At 41.0% G+C, this 23,198-nt stretch overlaps 1 protein-coding gene and 1 long non-coding RNA gene across 3 annotated transcripts in view; one reads left to right on the top strand and one right to left on the bottom strand.

The window, feature by feature from the left end:
- NEK7 (NIMA related kinase 7) overlaps positions 1-23,198 on the top strand; it is a 137,805-nt gene that overhangs the window by 79,931 nt on the left and 34,676 nt on the right. For both annotated transcript variants that reach the window (XM_043922770.1, XM_043922771.1), the window contains 4 exons: positions 1,114-1,176; positions 2,955-3,065; positions 21,738-21,846; positions 22,743-22,850. In XM_043922770.1, coding sequence (XP_043778705.1) covers positions 1,114-1,176; positions 2,955-3,065; positions 21,738-21,846; positions 22,743-22,850 — 391 coding nt within the window. The remainder of the gene's footprint in view (positions 1-1,113; positions 1,177-2,954; positions 3,066-21,737; positions 21,847-22,742; positions 22,851-23,198) is intronic.
- On the bottom strand, positions 3,680-6,571 carry LOC122707363. Its single transcript, XR_006344817.1, has 3 exons — positions 5,815-6,571; positions 3,947-5,307; positions 3,680-3,862 (listed from the first exon to the last, which is right to left on the bottom strand). It is a non-coding gene; the product is annotated as an uncharacterized LOC122707363 (long non-coding RNA).

Raw genomic sequence — 23,198 nt, forward strand, 5'->3', positions numbered from 1 at the left:
CTAAACACTGCTTTGCTTTTCTCAAATATAATTTAAAAACCCACAGAAACTTGGATAGATAGAGCTGCGAAGATGCTTTCTAGAGACAACCCTGTAAACAGTCTGTGAGAATCCAGATATTTTTTTCCCCCATATCTGTTTGTCTTTTCTTGCTCATGGAATCAGGTTTGAATCTATGTCTGGAAATGATTTAAGCTAAAGATACAGTTTTCATTTTTGTCTTGAAATGCTGCCTAAGAGAAAAAGGAAGATAAAATTCTTTTGAATTTCCAGTGAAATGTTATCTATGGCTCAGATTGTAGTTTTGCCTTAAATGTGCCAGCAAAACTTCATTCCTCACTGTTTGGAAGTCACTTTTGGTACTGAGAATTCAGTTAGAGATAGTTTCATTTGTAGTTCTTGTTTAATGGTAAGTATTTTTGAAACTATGTAGCCATGTGAGACAGTTTTGAGTGGAGTCTAGTTGTTTTATGCTGTTGTGCCGGTTTCTGCTGCCCGCAAAGTGAATCGGCCACATGTGCACACGCACCTCCTCTTTCGGACTCCTTTCCGTCGGTCCCTGCAGGGCAGAGCGGGGGCCCCTGGGCGTGCAGTGGGTCCTCGTCAGTGCTGCGTTACACGGGGCGCTGTGTACACGTCCGTCCCCATCTCCCCGTTCATCCCACCCCTCCCCGCTGTCCCCCGTGGTGTCCAATCATCTGTTCTCTACATCTCTGTCTCTATTTCTGCTTCGTAAGATTGTCTATACCAGTTTTTTCAGATTCCACATATATGTGTTAACATATGACGCTTGTTTTTACTGTTAATTTTCCACATGCTTGGAACATTGAGAGATTTCTTTGTATATTTTAAAGCACTTTGTGTTATGTATGAAATATGTAGCTGTTCTCTTTTCCCATTTTTAATACTGACTGCCTCTGGAGGGAAAAACGTATACCCTCTAGTAGTAATGTGAGATAAATTACCTGTTGATCTGCATAGCTCCTAAATGCTACCTGGAAAGTACACTTCTAAATGTGTGTGTAATTATGTGTAGAGTATTACAATGGACTTACATGGTAGTTTGAGCCGTGGATTACTGTTTTCTTGAGTAAAACTGATTTTTATTTTTAGATATTTGATTTAATGGATGCCAAAGCACGTGCTGATTGTATCAAAGAAATAGATCTCCTTAAGGTAAGTAACAAATGAACTGTTGACTGTTTTGAACATAACTGAGTGGGTTGATAAAAGTGATTTATTAAGATTTCACACTTATAAGGAAAATAGTTTTTGAGATGTAGCTTATGCCACACTGATTTCAAATAATGTATAAATTTGAAATCAGTATATTGAAGAATGCAGTTACCTTTTGGATTCACTGCACACTAATTTAATTGCAATGTTTGGTAGGATTAACTCCCTTCCCCATTTCAAACTAGAAATAGACATAAAAATAAAACATGGAAGAAATTTTTTTCTTGACCATCCCAATTAGACACATTCTAAATAGTAGATAATGCAAATGCATATTTGGTGTGGTGTATTGAGAATGTGAGCTGATCCAAGTGGTTCACATTTAAAAAATAATATTTCCGTATCTTTTTTCCAGATGTAGAAAGGCTGGTGTAAAGAGTATGTCAGTTTCTTGCTCTCTTAGAGAATAGATCTGAGGTTTGAGTTACCCTCACACTGCATTTGTTATATGAAATTTCTTTTGAGGAATGCTGTGGCTTATGTTGGAGAAGGCAATGGCACCCCACTCCAGTACTCTTGCCTGGAAAATCCCATGGGTGGAGGAGCCTGGTAGGCTGCAGTCCATGAGGTCGCTAAGAGTCCGACACGACTGAGCGACTTCACTTTCACTTTTCACTTTCATGCACTGGAGAAGGAAATGGCAACCCACTCCAGTGTTCCTGCCTGGAGAATCCCAGGGACGGGGGAGCCTGGGGGGCTGCCGTCTCTGGGGTCGCACAGTCGGACACGACTGAAGCGACTTAGCAGCAGTGGCTTATGCTGTTATTTTTAACTTTTGGATAAAGCTTGGAGGATATTTATGCTGTCCATTTTTGTTTGTGCCCAAAATGAATCAGATTCATTAAAAAAGATAAAGTACGCTCAAAATAAGCCATGCTTCCCACTGTTCTATTTATTGTAGCTATTTACTGGAATAAGAAGTGACTGCTTTAACAGACCTTTGTTAGAGAAATAATGTATCATCACAGAGAATGTGGGAGGAAAACCTATCTCTTCTGTAAGTAGGAAGAAGAGAAGAGAAGCCTCTGTATACTCTGGGATAACTCTTGAATAATCTTCTTTGAGAAATGACTTGTCTTATTTACCTTTTGCTTAAAGAGCGAATGAAAAGATTGTTAGAGAAGATTGTAAATATGTGTAGACTAATGCATATTTCTACAAGGTGGATTTTTTTTAAGATAATTTAATAATCAACCCCACAGATAGGTTCAGAATATTTGTAGTATTTGATATAAAGGCAATATTTAGATATAGTAGATGTCAGATTTTTATCACTGGCTGAAGTTATACTAGGATCAGCCTTAACTTCAAAATAGTAAAAAGGGAAAGTGCACTCACCATTGAGTGCCTTTAATGACAGTTCTCATTTAGAAGGATATCATTTTTAACAATTGGCTATTTAGTTTGGTCATTCATTTATATGCATAGTTTATATACTCATTGGGCATAGCAATACTTTTAAAAATTTCAGGTGTATAACATACTCTAAGATTTCTAAGAATATTACTAAAAAATAATTGTTGTATAGCTTTACTTTCAATAATTTTAATACTTATTTCAAAATTCACTAGATGAAACAAAAACACAGTCATGTTAAGATTTCTATAACTTAAAAATGAAATGCAGTAACTAATTTTATTCTTCAGTTACAAAACTGTAAGTGACTCTTGGGAACTTATAGTAAGAAAACTTTTTGATGCCATTTTTTTTTTCCTCAGCAACTCAACCATCCAAATGTAATTAAATATTATGCATCATTCATTGAAGATAATGAACTGAACATAGTTTTGGAATTAGCTGATGCTGGTGATCTATCCAGAATGATAAAGGTAAGGTTTTTTGTTTTTTTAAAAACAAAAAGCTAAAGATTTACTTTTTTCTGAGAGTTGTATGTTGCGCACATAGGCACATCGGATGCTTGAAAGACCTCACCACGGTGCTTGATGTGTGGTAGCCATGTAACAAATGGTAGGCCATGGTGATGGTGGTGATTATGAAGCTAGGGACCTGGTGAAGTGGTCCCCTGGGATGGATGAACACCCCAGAACCAACTTGGAAATAGACCGAGGGTGTGTTGTGTATCAGCTGAAGGTACAGCTCTGCAGCTTGGCTTCTCCACGCAGATCACCTTCCGTCCCACGTGTCTGGGCATCAGGCCGAGGGGCGGGCGGGGACTGTGGAGCAGCCTGGCCAGGCCGCCCCTGCTCTTGGGAGGGTCGTGGTCGAGAGGAGAGCGGGCCTCGCGCTCAGTCTTGCGTGTCATGCCCTGATTTGATCCCTGAGAAGTCATTTAACTTTCTTTTCTGGAAGTGAAAGTGTTGGTCGCTCAGTGGTGTCTGACTCGTTTGCAACCCTGAGGACTGTAGCCCGCCAGGCTCCTCTGTCCGTGGGATTCTCCAGGCAAGAATACTGGAGTGGGTTGCCATTTCCTTCTCCAGGGGATCTTCCCAACCCAGGGATTGAACCTGGGTTTCCTGCCTTGCAGGCAGATTCTTTACCGTTTGAACCACGGGATTTAAGTTCAGCTACAAGTTACAGAAACTGCCTGATGACAGTAGCCTAAGAACTGGTCATCGCTGGCCTTGGCCCAACTTCACTTCCGTGCACTGCATTCCCCTGAAACAGACTAATAATAGATGGGGTCGTTTTAAATGATCAGTTAACTTATGCACACACACACACATGTATTTGTATGTATGTATACACTCACCGCAGAACTCAGAAGAGTGCCCCCCATAGGAACACTGTGTCAAAGGAGGCCGTTGCTGTATTCTGTGTTGTTGTGTGTCTTTCTCTGTTGTGTACGATGCCGGCACTGACATGGCAGTTGTGACCTCAGGTTTCGGGCTGAGATGTGAGGGGAGACAGGCCCCTGACGGCTGTGTTTGCGGACACGTCACCAGGTGCTTGCTGCCACACAGTGTTTTCCGCTTCACGCCGTTGGCCAGAATGTCGTCTTAGGAACACGTGTAGGTGCAGGGAGGCTGGCCTGCGTGCTCTTCATTTGCGAGCTAACCTTCTCTTACTCTGCAAGCCGAGCCGAATGGTGCAGAAATCAGCCAAGACCAACAGAATGAGAAGAGTCAGGGCTGTGAGCTCTGAGCCTGCTCCAGCAAAGGACCCACTCCATCACCAGCGTGTGGGCAAGGTTCCCGGTCAAGAGGAGGGGGTCTTCACGGTGGATAAGGAGGGGGGCTCGGGTGTGCCCTGATGGGTGGCCGTGGCATGCTGGGGCCGCCACTGAGCCTGCTGCAGCCAGGTATCAGGTGACTGGCTTGCATGTGTCTAGTTGGCTTCCTCTGGTCAGTCCTAAGTTGGAAGCAGGGACAGAAATGGAGGAAGCTGTCAGTTACTGCATCCTGGCCGTCTGGGGCTAATTGTTAACAGAAGTTATTGTTTAGCTTCCTGGATTGTCACTAGAGAGAGCAGTGTGACCTCCTGCGAGTCGGACGGAGCAGGCTGGCTTCTCGGGCTGCTTGCTAGAGTGGAAAGGTTGGCTTCCTGACCAGGTTGCTGCGGATTGTGGTTCAAAGGTCTGTTTTTGTATGTGCTCTGTCCGTTGTCTGTCTGTATATCCAGTCTCTCAGCGGCTGCTTGAGCACAACCCGTAGTCTCTGCCACATGGAGTTCTCGTAAGGGGGTTTTAAAAACAGTGTTAGAAAAAAAAAAAAAAAACAGTGTTAGGTGCTTTGCATGCATTATCTTGTTTACAGTGATTTTGGGAGGTAATTTTGACACCTAGAGAAGAGAAGTATCGTTACTAGAAAATAGAAGAACTCTTTTGGAAATTAGGTTTGTCTGATGCAAAAATCCAGGTGTTTTCCTTGCGAGGCCCTTAAGAATTTTTGTATCACAAAGCTCCTTTGAAAAAATCAGATGAAAACCTTTGACCATCTCTACCTGGAAAATGCTGATGCATACACAGTTTGCATTCCATTCCAAGCCTTCGCAGATGTTCTGATCAAGGTGTTGGTGGATTTGCTAGCGGCGATCCTGCTTTCCAGTGTGAATTTAGCATCAGCCACTTACACTGTCATATCACTGAACTTCTTTTAGGCCCAGGTTCCTCATCTGTAAGATGGAGAGTTTTACAATCTCTAAATATAAAACGTCTACATAAAAGGAAGGTAGTGTTCTCATTATCACAGAACGCTGTCAAGCTGACTGTCCCATGGTAGGATGACTCACTGCTCGTCAGCTTTCTGTTTTAGGGACTTCCCACCCCCGCCACAGAGAGCTAACCACCAACAAAAATGTGTCTTTGCAATTTAATTAACAAAAAAAAGAAATGCAAATACACAAAAGGAAACTCTTAGAAAAGCAGCTGTCTATCAAGATGAGACATATAAAAACAGCTGTAAATGATCCCTCCCAGAGAAGGGGGAGCACGGGGCCCTGTGTGGACGTGGGGTGTTGCAGGCCCCCAGGACTCGACAGAGACCCACACTGAAGATAAGAAACTGGATCAACACACGTCTAGAGATAACTGATCCACAGGCATGAAGCAGATCAACCAGGAAGGGAGGGTAAAATTCTTAGCTTGAACCTTTAGGTATAAGAGTTAATTTAATTACTTACAGGGGGAAGGAAAGTGGGCACGTCCTTATTGGGCAAATACCTGCTGAAGCAGATAGAAGAAACAGCATTTCAGTTGGAGTCTCACCCCAGACTCAGTGCTCGATGACTGGGGGGTTTTAGAGTCTGCGTTCTTGTTCTGGCTGCTTTTCTTCCTTCGCTGCTCTTCCTTCACACGTCAAGGCTGCCGTTCCTGGCCTAGTGCCTGAGGCTGTAACATTTACTTTGGGAGAATACTCCTGTCCACCGACCACTCGAGAAAACCAACTCTAGACCGGAGGACCTTAACAGAAGCACTGTTAACCTCTGCCGTCAGCAGACTCGGGTTTCTCTGGTCAGGTGAAGAAGGAAAAATTTGTCAGTGTGAACTTACATTTATTGTGGTGATGAACTCAGCTCCGTGTTTAAACAGGCTTGTCGTAAGTTGACATTATCAAGAAAATTTTTAAGCAGCTGACTCAGTGGATCTGGTAAGATAGATTGAGAACAGAATTCTGTTTGGCGATGAGTAGTAACTTAACCATTTATAGAATTGACAGCTGTACCCTTAAAGCATCCATCATGAAGAGGATTTTGGAAACTTTTTAAAAGAAAAAAAAACTTAAAAAAAAAAACTTTTTAGAAAGTATCAACTGATTCCTAGTAAGACGCTTACAGAGCCATTTAGCGTGCTTTGGTAGAAGACTGAAGCGGTTCTTCTTTAAAGGGTTAAAGGGTTAGTACCGTCATCCCTGCTTCCTCCGTCATGGGCTCCTCTGTGTCAGCCTGTCCTGGTCTTGTCCCTCATCAGAGCTGCCATCAGTTTGCCTGTCAAGATAGAAGACGCTCTGGTTGTGGTTTTCCAGGTCCTCTTGGGGCCCTTCTAAAGGCCGAAAGTCCTGTTATCAAACCTGTAGGTCAGACGATACTCTGAGTGTAATGACTGTAACAGAAAGCTTGCCCAGTGTGCAGAACGGAAAGTTTGACTGCGCAGTTTCACATGAGTGGAATGTCTTCACATCCTGATTATAGCCCTGGAAGTCTTTTGCGGGATGATATTTCAGACCTGAACAAAATGCCTAGTTGTATTGGGAAGGAGTAATTTATTAACTTGGGAGAATCTAACCTGTGGGATCTCCCCAGGTCCTTCAGCAAATAAAATCACTCTGATTATGGATTGTTGCATTTCACTTGAACACCGAGTTGTGACGTTTCTTTTCATTTGACTTAGGAAGGTTAGGGTTTATTTATTTTTTAATATATAATGTCTCTCATTAGTTTTCTCAAGTGGTGAAGATCCTTAACTTTCTGCCCTGTGTTCTCATCTCTCAGTTTAACTGCTGACTTTTATGTGCGTAAAACCTTTGCAACTTTATATTGTATCTTTACAGGTCAGCCTGCTGACCCCCCAGGCCCGTGTTACGGCTCTGCCCGGTCCTCAGCCGCACGAGCCTCTGCCTCCCCCCTCCTTCCGAGGGGCCCCTCCCTGCCCAGAGTCCCATCGCGCTCCTCCTTGGGCCCCGCACGCTCCTGGTTCTTCTTGACTGGGTTCTCTTCCTCCTGGTCTTTCCTGACGGAGCTTTCAGAGCTTCAGGCCCGGGTTTTTTCGCTCTTTGCTTTCCCCTCCTTTCTGGGCTGGCCTTGCTCGTTTCTCTGCATTTCTAACTGCCTGGGCTCCCGGGGACCGGTTCCTGTCTGGAGGGTGGAGCTCTGTCTGCACCCTGAGTGCATCTGAGCCCGCGCGTCCGCCCAGACCGCGGTGTCCCACGTGAGACCCCGGGGAGCTGGCCCGCGCTCAGAGTCCCATTGCCTCCCCTTCCAAAGGCTGCTCAGATTTCTCCATCAGCTCCATTTCCGTTGTCTCCTCTGAGGGAAGGACCGGCGCCTGTCACCTAGAACGCGAGAGCTGTTTAACTCATCTCCCCGTGGCCAGGACCCCCCACGTCCGCTTCCGTCAGTCTCTAAGAGAGGTGAACAGAGAGAGAAGAAAAGCCTCTGCCCCCAGACCGCCCTGGCGCCCCCGTTGACCCCCGCTGCTGCGATCCAGAGCAGACCCTGGGGGAAGGCGCGCCTGCCTGCCCTGTGTCCTCATGCACACAGTAGGTGCTCAGGGGACACTTGCTGCAGTCGGCCGCCTCCCGCCCGCCCCGGGTGCTCTGTCCCCCAGGCTGGGCGTGGGTCCGTCAGTCCTGCCGCTCCCCGCTCATTCCCGCTTCTTTGGGACAGTCTCTGAGACCAGGACCGAGGACGGTGTCTCAGATGGTTTCTTCCTTACACCGTCGTGTGTTTCCTGGTGGGGCTGTTTTCCTGATGGCTGGGTTTCCCGTGTGGCCTTGTTGAGTGTGGGGACTGCCTGCTTTGCGCCCTGGGCTGCTTTCTAGGGAGCGCCTGGCTGAGGCAGCAGCTCAGGAAATGCTGAGACGTCCGTGTGAGACCCGACGCCCTCTCCTCGTCCGCCCCTCTGTCCCAGGGGCCCGCCGGGAGACGTGGCTGCTGGTCCAGACCCGACGCCCTCTCCTCGTCCGCCCCTCTGTCCCAGGGGCCCGCCGGGAGACGTGGCTGCTGGTCCAGACCCGACGCCCTCTCCTCGTCCGCCCCTCTGTCCCAGGGGCCCGCCGGGAGACGTGGCTGGTGGTCCAGCAGGCACACGGCGTCGTGCCGTTTCACACTGCAGTCCCACGACCAGGTGCGCACATCCAAGTGGAATGTGGCAGGAGAGGAGACAGCGTTCTGATACAGGAGGGGGCTTTTTGGCCTTAAGAAATGCTAATGTTGTTTTCTCAACACTCTAATTTGTGCTGTACGCCGTTCTTTATACAAGAGACTACATTACCAAAAAATAAAAAATGATAGGGGCTTCTTTTATGAAGGAGTGTGGCAGTGATCTGATGCTTTGCAAAGGATAGCAGTAGGTCCGAGGGTTGTAAGGAGCGCGGTTCATTTCTTGATGGGACGTGATACTGTAAATCATCGCGCACCAGAACGTACCCCGCTATCTCAACGCTCCTGCTTAATTGGGGTGGAAGAGGAAAGATCGCTCCTGGTCTGTATTCCAGGAAGGAACCTCTGGATAGCATTGCATCAAAGATTTTTACAAGTAAATAATTAATTGGTTTAGAGCAGGCTGACAAATATAATTAAGCAATTTATAGTTGAAATATTCAGTATTTCTCTAATTAGTGACAGAGGAATACCTGAGGCTGTGGTCAGATGAAATACTTCCCAGATGAGTTTTCAGATGAAAGGAAATCCAGAATTTTTCATCATGTATTTCTTCATCATCCGTAATCAGAATTTTAAAGGAAAAGATTCTTACAGAATGGTGATTGGGTTACAGTTTATCCAGTTGTGATATATATGCTGTACATTTTCTTTATTGTGTCCTAAATTGAACCAGTACATGTTCCATTTTGTAGTATGCCTTATTAATACTATATATTTCATTTTCTGTTGCTAAGAAACATACTTGGTGATGGAGACTTAGTATAGAGCAGATGAGAGACTAATCTCAGAACTGTATAAGCATGAGCTTTGTTCATTTCACTGTCAGTAGAAGTATTCTTAAAATATATTTAAAATTTTTGTAGCCCATTATTCCAAAATATAGTTTATTCTTTGAACTATTTATAAGTTCCTTTATTTATAATTGCCTTTTAGAAAGTCAGATTGAATCAGATAGAGAATATAAGTTTACATATTTAACATATTTTTAAAAACTATATTTTACTAAAATATCAGTAAAACAAAATATAACCCAGTATAATAAATCCCTTGAAGGGAAACTCGAAGTATTTCATCTGCCGAAAAGTTGTCATGCCACAGCTCACTGACTGGCTAACAGGGAAGTGAATATTATTGCTACAGATGTTTTTTAGTGACATATGCAATACAGATAATTTAAATTGAACTCCATTTTGTGCCAAGAGTTTGGCATAATTTCAGATAATTACTTAGGGTTATCTCTTCCCCCCCCCAGTTTTGTTGAGTTACATGACTGTAGGTGTAAGGTGTGCAGTATAATGGCCTGACTTACCTGTGTGATACTGTGAAATGCACATCACAGTAAGTTTAGTTAACATCCATCATCTCATCTAGGTACACGAAAAAGCTGGAATGTTTCACTCTCAAACCCACCTGAGAAAACACCTTCAGTTCAGTCGCTCAGTCGTGTCCGACTCTTTGCAACCCCATGAATCGCAGCACGCCAGGCTTTCCTGTCCATCACCAGCTCCCAGAGTCCACCCAAACCCATGTCCATTGAGTCGGTGATGCCATCCAGCCATCTCATCCTCTGTCGTCCGCTTCTCCTCCTGCCCCCAATCCCTCCCAACATCAGGGTCTTTTGCACTGAGTCATCTCTTCGCATGAGGTGGCCAAAGTACTGGAGTTTCAGCTTCAGCATCAGTCCTTCCAATGAACACCCAGGACTTATCTCCTTTAGGATGGACTGGTTGGATCTCCTTGTGGTCCAAGGGACCCTCAAGAGTCTTCTCCAACACCACAGTTCAAAAGCATCAATTCTTCGGCACTCAGCTTTCTTTATAGTCCAACTCTCACATCCATACACAACTACTGGAAAAACCATAACCTTGACTAAACGGACCTTTGTTGACAGAGTAATGTCTCTGCTTTTTAATATGCTATCTAGGTTGGTCATACCTTTCCTTCCAAGAAGTAAGCGTCTTTTATTTTCATGGCTGCAATCACCATCTGCAGTGATTTGGAGCCCCAAAAAATAAAGTCAGCCACTGTTTCCACTGTTTCCCCATCTATTTGCCATGAAGTGATGGGACCAGATGCTATGATCTTAGTTTTCTGAATGTTGAGCTTTAAGCCAACTTTTTCACTCTCCTCTTTCACTTTCATCAAGAGGCTCTTTAGTTCTTCTTCACTTTCTGCCATAAGGGTGATGTCATCTGCATATCTGAGGTTATTGATATTTCTCACAGCAATCTTGATTCCAGTTTGTGCTTCTTCCAGCCCAGCGTTTCTCATGATGTACTCTGCATATAAGTTAAATAAGCAGGGTGACAATATAGAGCCTTGACGTACTCCTTTTCCTATTTGGAACCAGTCTGTTGTTCCATGCCCAGTTCTCACTGTTGCTTCCTGGCCTGCACACAGGTTTCTCAAGAGGCAGGTCAGGTGGTCTAGTATTCCCATCTCCTTCATAATTTTCCACAGTTTATTGTGATCCACACAGTCAAAGGCTTTGGCGTAGTCAATAAAGCAGAAGTAGATGTTTTTCTGGAACTCTTTTGCTTTTTTGATGATCCAGCGGATGTTGGCAATTTGATCTCTGGTTCCTCTGCCTTTTCTAAATTCAGCTTGAACATCTGGAAGTTCACAGTTCACATATTGTTGAAGCCTGGCTTGGAGAATTTTGAGAAAACATCTTGGGTGCTGATTTTCTCTTCATTTCAGTCAGTTCATGGTGCAAGCAAGCGACTTTTCTGAAGGAAACACTGTGCTTGGGTCTCCTTACTAGCTGCTTGTCTGATAGAACACCCAGGTTCATAACGTGCTGCATGGGTGTGCCTCTCACAACACACACAACAGCCAGCTCACACAGCTACCTTTTTTGGAAGGTTCCATCATCCTGAGTGCGTTTTTGGTGCTGGGACACTGCAGGGTAATATGCTGGGCGTGAACCAGCCAGTTGTGTCTGCCTGCAGAAACACTTCTCACCCAGGAAGAGCTAGAAGGCTTCACTGTCAAACCCTCCTAGGAAGACACTTTGGGCGCTGATTCTCTATTCGCTAGTCCTTGTCACAAGCAAGTCACTTTTCTGAAGGAAGCACTGTGCTTGGGCCTCCTTACTATAAGCTCACCTAATAAAATCCCTAGGTTTATGATGTATTGTATGGCTGTGCCACGCACCACCCAGAGAACCACCCGTTCACACAGCTTCCTTTATGGAAAGGTTCCGTTTTTCTCAAGTGTGTATATTCAGTGCTAGACAATGCTGGGTGTGAACCTGCCAATTTGGGTCCACTGGCAAAAAACAGTGTTCTCACCCTATAAATGCCAAAATGTTTCACTCTCAAAATCACCCAAGAAAACACCATGGGTGCTGATTCTGTCTTCACTAGAGTCAGTTCTTGGGAAAGCAAGTGACTTCTCTGCAGGAAAGACTCGCTTTGATCTCCTGACTAGGAGCTCATCTAATGGAGCACCTGTATTGGTGCTCATAGTGAGGTGTATAGTTGTGCCACTCACCCCCCAGGAAACAGCCAGCCCACACAGCTTCTTTACTGGAAAGGGTTAGTTTGTCCCGATCGTGTGTTTTCGGCCTGGGACACTGCGGGGCAATATGCTGGGTGGGAAGCTGTCGGTTGGGGTGCTTTGGCACATAGAGCGCGCCCCCGGGGAGAGCTCGAATGCCCGCCCTCAGACCCCACGGAAAGCGCTTCGGTGCCGACTCTGTCTTCAGTGCAGTCAGTCCTTGGTGCAAACAAATGACTTTCCTGAAGGAAACGCTTTTCTTGGATCTCCTTACTCATTTAATAGATGAGTAAGCTCATCTAATAGAACACCTAGATTCCTAGTTCCTAGCAAAAAAAAGAAAACTTTTTTTTTCTTTTAATGAGAACCCCTAGGCTTTACTCTCCCAACAGCTCCACTGTATCAGACAGCAGTGTTGTCGGGAGCACCGTGCTGTGCATCGCAGCCCTGGTCCGTACTTACCTTAGCGCTGCAAGTTTGTACCTCCTGACCCCCTTCATCCAGTTCCCCCTGTCACCTAACCGCGTGCCTCAGGCGACCACAAATCTGACCTCCTTTTTTTTTTTTTCTTTTTAATGAGATCGTGTATGTATGTGTGTTTGCACATTTAAATTTCATGTGTAAGTGACATCATGCAGTATTTATCTTTCTCTGTCTGACTTATTTCACTTAGCACAGTGCCTTCAGGGTTTGTTCATGATTTTGCAAATGACAGGATATCCTCATTTTTTATGACTTTATAATACTCCATTGTATACATACGGCAACTGCTTTATTGGCCAGTCAGTTCAGTTGCTCAGTCGTGTCTGACTCTTTGCGACGCCATGGACTACAGCATGCCAGGCTTCCCTGTCCATCTCCAACTCCCAGAGCACTCAAACTCACGTCCACTGGGTCAGTGATGCCATCCAACCACCTTATCCTCTGCTGTCTGCTTCTCCTCCTGCCTTCAGTGTTTCCCAGCATCAGGGCCTTTTCCAATGACACACACTTAGGTTGTTACCATATCTTGGCTATTGTAAATGATGCAGCAGTAAACATGGGGGTGCAGATATCTTTTCAAGTTAGTGTTTTCGTTTCCTTTGGATATGTTCCCAGAGGTGGAATTGCTGGATCATATGGTAGTTTTACTTTAACTTTTCAAGGATCCTCCATACTGTTTTCCATAATGGCCGCACCAATTTGCAACCCCAATAACTGTGTACAAGGGTTCCCTTTGCCCTACATTCTCACCAGTGTTTGTTGCCTGTTGTCTTTTTTTGGTGGCCACTCTAACAGGCATGGGATGGCATCCCGTTGTGATGTTGTTTTGCATTTCTATAACAACGAGTGATGCTGGGCATCCTCTCATGTTCTTGTTGGCCAGTCTTGATTTATCTTCTTTGGGAAAATGTCTACTCAGGTCTTTGACTTGCTTGTTAACTGACTTATTATTTTTAGTTTGGTTGTTTTTTGATATTGAGTTGTGTGGGTTCTTTCTGTATTTTGAATAGTAACCCCTCGTCAGACACATTTGCAAATATGTTTTCCCACTCTGTAGGTTGCCTTTTCACTTTTTGATTGCTTCTTTCGCTGTGCAGAAGATCTTTAGTTTGATGTCACCGTACTTGTTTGTTATTTTGCTGCTTGTGCTCTGGGTATCATATCAAAAAAATCATCCTCAAGGAGCTCTTCTGTGTTTGCTTCTAGGAGTTTCATAGTTTCAGGTCTCACATTTAAGTCTTTAATTTGCTTAGAGTAAATTTTTGTGAGTGGTGAAAATTAAGGCTTTAGTTTTATTCTTTTACATGTGGATGTCCAGTTTTCCTAGTACTGTTAATTGAAGAGACTGTCATTTTTATATTGAGTATTTTTGGCTCTCTTGTCAAAATATTAGTTACCTATAAACGCTTAGGCTTATTTATGGGCTCTCAATTCTTTTCCATTAATATGTCTGTTTTTATGCCAGTACCATAATGTTTTGATTGCTGTTAACTTCATAATGTGGTTCTCATCAGGAATCGTGATGCCTCCGACTTTGCTCATCTTTCTCTATTGCTTTGGCTTTGGGGGGTCTTTTGTGGCTCCACAGAAATTTTCAAATTGTTTTGTGGTAAATTCCACTGGAATCTTAATATGGATTGCTTTGAATCTATGGATGACTTTTGGTAGTATTGACATTTTAATAATATTAATTATTCTGATTATGAACATTTGACTCTTTTCCATTTATTTGTGTCTTTGATTTGTTTCTTCATCTTGTAGTTTTCTGAGTAGAGGCTGTTTACCTCCTTAATTAAGCTTACTCCTAAATATCTTATTGTAAATGGAATACATTTTCTTTATTTTTTTCAGATAATTCACTACTACTGTATAGAAACACTACTGATTTTTGTATGTTAATTATTTTATCCTGTGACTTCACTGAATTTGTTGATTGGAACTTTTTTTGATAGAGTCTTTAGAATTTTTTTTACCTATAAAATGATGTCATCTTCAAACAGAGACAATTTTGTTTCTTCCTACTCAGTTCTGATGCATGTTATTTGTTTCTTTTCTTGTCTGATTGCTCTGACCAGTTCTTCCAGGGCTGTGTTGAATAGAGGTGGAGAGAGTGAGATCTTGCATCTTGTTCCTGAGTTAGGCCCTCTCTTCTTGTTCATAACATATTTAGATACAGATTTATTCTTGAATGGTCGACTTTGTATTTTCTACATTGTTATCACTTGTGTGGCATTTCCTTTAAATTTGGTAGGAGCCTTAAGACTCTTTTCCTTTATAAAACATAAACTTGATTTTTTTTTTTTGCTGTCTGTAGAAATGCACTTTTTATTAGTTTTTAATTGCTAATTATCACAAACTTAGCAGATTAAAACAACACAAATATGTTCTCTCACAATTTGGGGGGTTAATGAGTTCACATCCTGGTTTGGGGGTTCTCTGCTCAGGATGCTGGAAACTGAAATCGAGGTGCCAGCTGGGGCCGTGTCTCATCCGAGGCTTAGGGTTCTCCTCCTTGTTGACTAGATGGTCGGGAGAATTCAGTTCCTTGTGGCTGCATGGCTGACGTCTCTCCTCGCCTCCTGATTGTCAGCTGGGAGCCATCCTTGAGGCTGCGTGTCCGTCTCTGCAGATGGCAGTTTGCTCCCTCATGGCCAGCAGGAGAGTCTCTGGCTTTGAATTTCTCTGAGTTCTTTGAAGGGCTTACCTGATCAGATCAGGTCCACCCAGGATAATCTCCCTAGTGATTAACTGAAAAACCTCTGATTAGAGCCTTCATTACATCTGCAGAATCCTTTCTGTCACATAAGATAACCTAATACAGAGGGGACAGTTCATCACGTTCATAACCCAGCTCACACTCAAGGGGAGAGGTTGGTACACCACAGATTTTGATAAATTAGCTAAAACATCAACAAATCTTGGAGATAATTATTATCTTCAAATATTACAACTTGTAAATCTTGTTCACCCTGTTAGTGTGGTTGGTTGTTTTTTTTTTTTTTTTTACATCTGCAGACATATTCTCATCTGTTCTTATCTAAATTTAGATGCTGTACTGGAAAGAAAAGCACTTAGAAATGTCTTCTACACTCTTGACCTTTGGACCCTTAAAGCAGTAGAGTCTCCCCAGCAGTACCGTCTGTCTTTGTTGATGCTGATTTATGGCTGGGAGGGTATAGACACTGTCCATTTCCGCATCTGGGATTAAGTGTGCCACCCGGGCCAGACCACAGGGGGAATCGCCTGTGCTCCCCAGCACAGCATGTTTCCTGCCGGGTCGCTTCCATAAGATGGCCACCTATCTTATGTTATCTTGCATCTTCAAAATTACTCAGAAGTCTTAAGGTTACAAATTAGTGGCGCTGTCTGGAAAAAGCTATGCAGAACTGAATATCCTATACATAGGTACCTATACATTATGCATGTACACCTGTGTGTGTGTGTAACCAAAAAGGTTTATGTCTCTGTGGCATGCATATGTAGGTATGTTATACAGCATTATTTTTATAGAAGCAGTATTGCTGATAAAATATCCCTTGGGTTTTCTTTGAAACCTAAGACATTTGGTAATGAAATAGTATTGAACTTAGGGATTTTAATAAATTGAAAATTATGTGCCATAGTAAGCACATATGTAAGCATAGTGAAAAGGGGGTTAAGTTTTTGAACTGTGTGTAAGTTTTGAACTGTGTTTACTTAGGAAAAAATTAGAAGGGAACTTTTTGCTCCTATTTGAAGGTAATATTGATGGAAAGTTGCCTTTGTGAACTTTATGCTCACAGACAGCAGTGCTGGTAGCTGTAGACAAGTAAGAGAGAAGGGGTTCAGGCTTCTGTTTCATTTTTTTCTTTCATATTTCTACTGAGAGACTTTACTGTCCCCTTATTATTCCACTGTTTTCCTTGTCCATTAAGAATATATTTCCGTATTCTCTCTTAACTGTTGTCGGGTTTAACATAACCAGAAAGACTGCATCACAGAGACAAGTGTTCTCGTTTGCCTTTGTAGCCTTCCACGTCACCCTCAAGATGGACTTCCCGCTTTTTCGTCTCGCCATCTGTCTCTAGTCCTCTAATGCAGTAGAGGCAACGTCTTAAGTATTTTCAGGTATTTATTTTCTCATCAGCTTTAGGTACTTGGAAGCTTCAAGGTTATCCACATGGCAGCAATGCAATATCATTCCTTCTAGTAATTCTGATATATTCCTTTTTTCATTGATTTTTAAAAATATTCCAAGTTTATTTGATAATGATATACCAACATTTAGAAGGCAACTTTTGTGGGTTAGGCTGAAGAACATTGTGACTTTATAGGAGCTCATTTTTCTTGTTTGGTAAATAAGGTTTTCTCTTTTTTTTCCCCCAAGGCTCAATTACTCAGGGGAAAAAAAATCTTACATGTTTCACATTTTCTAACATAAGATAAAATATGTTTTCTACTTCTATTATTAACCTGTACGATTTTGACTTTGGGGAATAGATGGATTACATTGATAGTCTATTAAATTATAATTAGAAGCAGCTGAGTACACTTAGCTTTCTGACATTTATAGGAAAGGAAAAAGACGAGTAGAGCTTGGGTGGGAAGTATTTTATCAAAGAGGATAAAATTAGATGCAGGTGGCATTTTATTTTATTTTTTTTAGTGCTCCCCTGGTTGCCGGGCCCATTCTTCTAGCATCTTCTAAAGCAACTTAGGATACCTGAATTTTATTCAGAGTGCCAAGGGAGAAAATGTTCACACATTGCAAATTAGTATCACATACCAAAATTCTACATTACTATTTTACCCATTTATATAATACCCAGAGTTGTGTATGGCAAGTTCATGTACACTTTAGTCTGTTGAGACCTTCTTATACCCTTGGAAGAAAAGTGTTTCCATAGAAAGATTGATACATAATAGAAATCACACTTAGAACTGGCAGTTAATACTTTCGGAAGCATCCTGTCTTTTCCATCATCCAGTCTCTCTGCATTTAAATCTTTGAAAGAAGCTCTGTGAAATGTAGTCTTATAAAAATGCACTATAATTACAGAGATGTTTGGGAACATAATATTGCTTCTGTTGGTAAAGGTTTGATCTAATTACCTTGTAATTACCTTATTATAAAAATCTGACCTGTCATCTCACGTGAAGACCATTCATAGGATTAACTGAACCTCTGGGGATCTCAGAGGTGTTATGATTGTTATTTTTGCTTTGTTGTTATTAACTGAAGATTTAAAGGACCGTACATACTAAAATTTGTTATTTTTCAGTGTGAAAATGTGCCAATCAGGCATTTGTTTTTTGTGTTTTGTTAGTAACCGAGATATTTTAGAGGCAGCAGGCACCACATACTCTGTTCATCTCCAAAACGGTTTAATATAGTGAGGAAACCAAGGCCCAGCAAGGTTAAGTGGCTTCTTCAAGGTCACACAGCCATTACTGCTAAGGCTCATCATCAGGTCTGTTATGAAAGGTGCATGTGGATTATGTGAGTGGCACAGTAAACGTTTGACGACACTCCCGAGCAGGAAGTAGTTCCTAATACTGAACATAAATCACCTCCTTCCTCGTGTTAGATACTTGGAAGAGATGGAAAACAGCTGGTGCCTGCAATGCCAGTTCTCATATAACTTCATTATTTCTTACTATTTAATTACCATTTCTCCTAATCTTCTTCGAGAACGACTCGCCTACCAGGACTGTGTTTGTTGTTCTTTGGTTTTGTGTTTTTAATTACAGCAGTACCTTGTTTCCCAAAGTTGTTGGTTTTGTACTTCTGGAACCAGCTACACTGTCTCGGGTCCCCGTGGAACAAATGACTAGGAATTTCTAGCTGGTGAAATAGCATTAGACCCAGCGCAGGGCCCATGTGACCATGCAGGCCGCACACTCACGAAGCAGACCCTATGGATCTGGGTGTTTTGTCTGAAACGTCCTTCTTTAAACACGAACATACTAAACCATAGGGTTAGATGTTTTGATACACTATAGAAATTAGCTTGATTTTTTGATCCAACAAGGTAATTTTCTATTCTTTCTCTGTTGATGAGTTTATGCTGTGTAATAGTGATAAAAATTTTTCCCAAGGAGGAATGCTGGAATTGCAGAACATAGAAATAAGAAATGTATGTTCTGCTTGGAGCAGGAGTGTCCAGACTGAGGAATCAAGTGATTCCTTCCCCAAAACTGGTACTTGCTAGGCAGTGTCTGCTGTATAATTTGGTTTTGGGGCATCTAGTTTGTAAGAGAATGTTTGACAATGAAAAAAAAAAAAGCTGTGCCCATTTTCCAAAAAGCCTTCGTGTGGAGGCAGCCTGCATCATCCAGCCTCGCCTTAGTGACTACATGTTTTACCAAGGATGCTGAGCTCCACCTAGACGAGACGCTGGTCGTCTTGTTACATCTAAGTGAGAGAACAGTATGATCTGATGTTGGTATATGTGTTTTACAAATACACTGGCTAGCTTTTTGTTATATCTGGTTTTCTTTTTCTGATATGAATAATGTTCAATATTTCTTTGAATGTTGATGGAGGTAGAAAATATGCTTTTAAAATAAACAGTATTTGAAGCTTTGCATTAAAAAAAAGATGGAACCCACCTTAAAAAAAAAAAAAGACAATAAAAATTCTGTCCAAATGATCAGGTATATCTGAGTGCTAATTTCTGTCTTTGATGACTTTTTAGATATTTTATTTTCAGATATAAGTGGTTAAAATTCTGTTTTATAACATAGTAAAAGTGACACATCTTTTAATTTTTTTCATAGAAACCTTTATTAATAGCAACCCTTTAAAACGATTTAGCTTTATTAAAAGCGTACCACATGACAAATAAATGTACATTTTTTATTCCTATATGTTGGTATTGGATTTTCTTCCCCCAAATCTGGAGCTGAATTGTCTTTTTTTAGAGAAAGATAGGATTTTTGAACAGTAACGCTATTTGACTAGATAATTAACTTTTAAAAGATACATATATCTTAGAATAAGTAAAGAAAAGGTTTTTTTTAAAAAAAATTGGCATTATGTGAGTCCTTTTATAGTGCTAATATAAATTTTACCAGTAGAAAAAAGAATTCAGATTTTTATTGCCTTTTTTCTATTCATCCTCTTAAGAGATAGCCAACAGTGCCACCATCAGAACAGACAGGCTCTTCTCCTTGTAGATATTGGTTTTTCTCAAAAAAAATTTTTTTTTTGTTCTCAAGGATGGTTGAAAAACTGCATGTTTAAACAGGCATGTAAAAAATATTGGGAGATAACCAATGACATGTTAAAACTGCTTTTGATTTATGATTGATTGAGTCAAATTCATAAAATTACTCTTCAAAAACATGTTACTAATCTGGATACTTATACTTTGCCAAGTCATTCTGTCTAGCTAGCATTATATTGATGCCAGTTCATTGTTAAAATCTTTAACTTGTTGAAAGTAACAGTCCTTGGCCTGATCACATCTTCCATTTTGAGGGCAGTTTTCTCATTGTGCCCTTTTTTAAATATACAATTTATTTTTTAATAATAGAACTTTAAAGGTAAACTGTCAGGTTAATTATAATTATGATGATTTCAGAATCTATATTAAAGCATAAAATTCTTCTTTCATGGTCTGATAACTTACATGATATGGTATATTTATTTTTGAATGAAAAGAAGCCTGTTCCCCATCTTCCTGTTGACATCAAACGGTCTTCTGATATGCTAATCCAGCGTCAGGGAGAGCACATAGACAGGCTTTATTTGGACTCATTCCAAGTCTGAAAGAAAATTATGTGTCTAAAACTGATTTTGCAGTGTTGCCCCCATAGAATGAAAACTGATGCTGACGCAGGCTGTGGTTAATAAGATTTAACATTGAAACATGATCTGGGAGGTTTTTACCATTTTAGTATAATCCTGATCTGCTTTTTAATTACCTGGTCATCTGATTGTTAACTTGTTTTTTGGGTTTTTTTGCTACTGAGGTAATAGTCATTGAAGTTGCTAATAACTTCGTTTCTATAGTACATGTTCCGATAAAGATTAACCTAAAGGGACTGGTTTTCCGTACGAGTTGCCCTTCGGTGCGCTGCGTGTGTGTGAGTCAGTGGGCCTGACCCCGTGCGGAGCATGAAGGAGGCGGGCAGGCAGGTTGCGTTCCCTCTGCTGCTCTTCCTTTCCCCCGCCCTCGCCTGGTCACAGGGGTGGGGACTGACAGAGTGTGTTGTGTTGGAATCATCTGAAATACCATTTCTCCATATTCAGTTACCAAAAAATCAAAACAGTTGAACTTTCTAAAATGTCACGTCATCAGATAAAGTGCATTAAAGCACATGTTTAAATGTTGATGTCTATGTAAATATAAAAAAAGTTAAAATTGTCTGAAAATTTGTTTAAATGCAATACTTTTTCATGTTGGTCATTTACAAATTTTGCTAAGAAACCAGTTACATTTTTGGTTTTGAAAAATAATTTTTATGTAAAGAATCCTTACAAATCCTATGAAACTAAGAACTTTGTTTTTGAATGAGCATATTATTAGTATATTCTGCTAGCAAATATAATGCAGAAAAATGGGCACACATATGTCCCTTGGGTTTTGCAATGACTCAGTTATGGCCCCTCGTATGCATGATGATGCAGTCTTTCCAAACTAGGATGTTCAGCTCAGCTTTCCACCCTGGTCTTCCTGTCATGTTTTGCTCCCATGTTTAGTTTCATTCATTCAAAGCAAAGTGCAGGTTTGACTTGGAATATGCAGTGGAAATATTCATGAAAACTTTTCATGCAACTCCCTCTTATTTATTTAATTTTTAATAAATTAAGTGATATTTCAAATCACCAAGGGTGGTTCAGTATTTAAAAGGAATTCTACTTCACTACCTTCTGTCAAGAGAAGCACTGTCTTGTAATGAACACAATTACCTCCAGGTCTCTAGACTTTCTTATTCTGGCTATTCTTAAATTTGACATCCTCCTTTTAGATAAGAAATCACCTTATATGGATGTTAAAAAAAAAGAAAGTTCAACCTGTTTTTGAAACAGGTGGACATCACAGAGATGTAGCCTGATATGGCCTGTGCTGACTTTAGATACAGTAGGGAGAAATTTAAGGTATGATATCAGGTACAAATCCTGGTATCACTTCACTACGAAAAATCATATGTTTTTTAGTTTCTAATAGGTAGATGAGAATAGGTGTTTTTCTGACTTAAGTCAGAATCTAGTTTGAAATTTTTTTTTAATCTTCTTTTTAATTTTTAAACAGCATTTTAAGAAACAAAAGAGGCTAATTCCTGAAAGAACTGTTTGGAAATACTTTGTGCAGCTGTGCAGTGCGTTGGAGCACATGCACTCTCGACGAGTCATGCACCGGGGTGAGTCCAGGCTTGAGAAGCTGTTCACGCTGCTGTGAAGGCCACAGGGCACTAGGCAGTTTACGAATAAACTCCTTCCAGTCATTGTGTGATACCATACTTTCCTAGGTGATTTATTTCCAAATTACAATCTTGTTAGTACCAGAATGATAAGCCTTTAAGTAAAGCCGTACTTGGTTTTAAATAAGAATGAGAATTAGTTATTTTTCTGTTTAACTTTTTTAACTGGTTATGTTGGTAAAAGTAAAAAAAAAAAAAAAAATAGATGCAGGAAAGCAGTTGAATATGCATAAGTAAGAGTTGTTTTTTTTTTTTTTAATGAACAGTATACCTTATAATGACTTAGATTTTTAATGTTCATTATTCACTCATAATATATTCATGATTCTCAGTCAAATGGTCAGACCAAATGTGTGAAGGTTACATCACTGAGGCAGTGATCCCTTCATTTTGGGATGTAAAAAATTTTGTATAGTTGACTTAAGCAATTAAAATAATGTCATCTAAGTAATTATCTGCATCTGTTTTGATTTTATATTTTTATGTAAACATGTCAATAAATTACTATTTAGTAGGATGTTTAAAATTGATAGAAGGGCACACGTTTATTTTCTGCTTTCAATTTCACAGAAGTTCATTTGAAAATGGAAAAAATGCATTTTAAATGAAAATTAATGGTGCTCATCATCCAGTATTGATGATTGTCTATCAAAGGACCGAGAACTCAGAAATACTAGGATATGTGAAAATTACTCAAAATAAATAACTGGTTCAGAATTCAAACTGACTTTCATTTTTAAGATATATTTTAAGTTCTACAATGAAAAGTATTTTTAATCCCTTGAATATACCTACACTGACATCATTTTTCACCCAATGCCTTCTTTTATTCACAGATATTAAACCAGCTAATGTGTTCATTACAGCCACTGGGGTGGTCAAGCTTGGAGATCTCGGGCTTGGCCGTTTTTTCAGCTCCAAAACCACAGCTGCACATTCTTTAGGTAAGAGACACAGTATAATTTCAGTTATCTATCCGCTTCCCTCCACCCCCACCCACGTGATTAAAATATAAGGGACATACGAATTATATGCCAGCTCTTATTGTCTAAATAAAACTATCAACATTTAAAAAATCCTCAGGTCCTGAGCTGAAACCTATCAGGTATAATGTGTCCATTCATGTGACACTTGGACACTTCTCTTTGACCGTCAGGCAGTCACTTAGTAAAAGAAAATGCCAGTGAACAAATCTGGTTTTAACTGTTGCCCTGGACCCTCCCTTTTATTTTATGTTTGATAATATTAAGATAGTATGAAGAATAATCCATGTCTTGAAAGAGGACCTCACC

Source organism: Cervus elaphus, chromosome 14 (genome assembly GCF_910594005.1).
Source record: "Cervus elaphus chromosome 14, mCerEla1.1, whole genome shotgun sequence".
Taxonomy (NCBI): domain Eukaryota; kingdom Metazoa; phylum Chordata; class Mammalia; order Artiodactyla; family Cervidae; genus Cervus; species Cervus elaphus.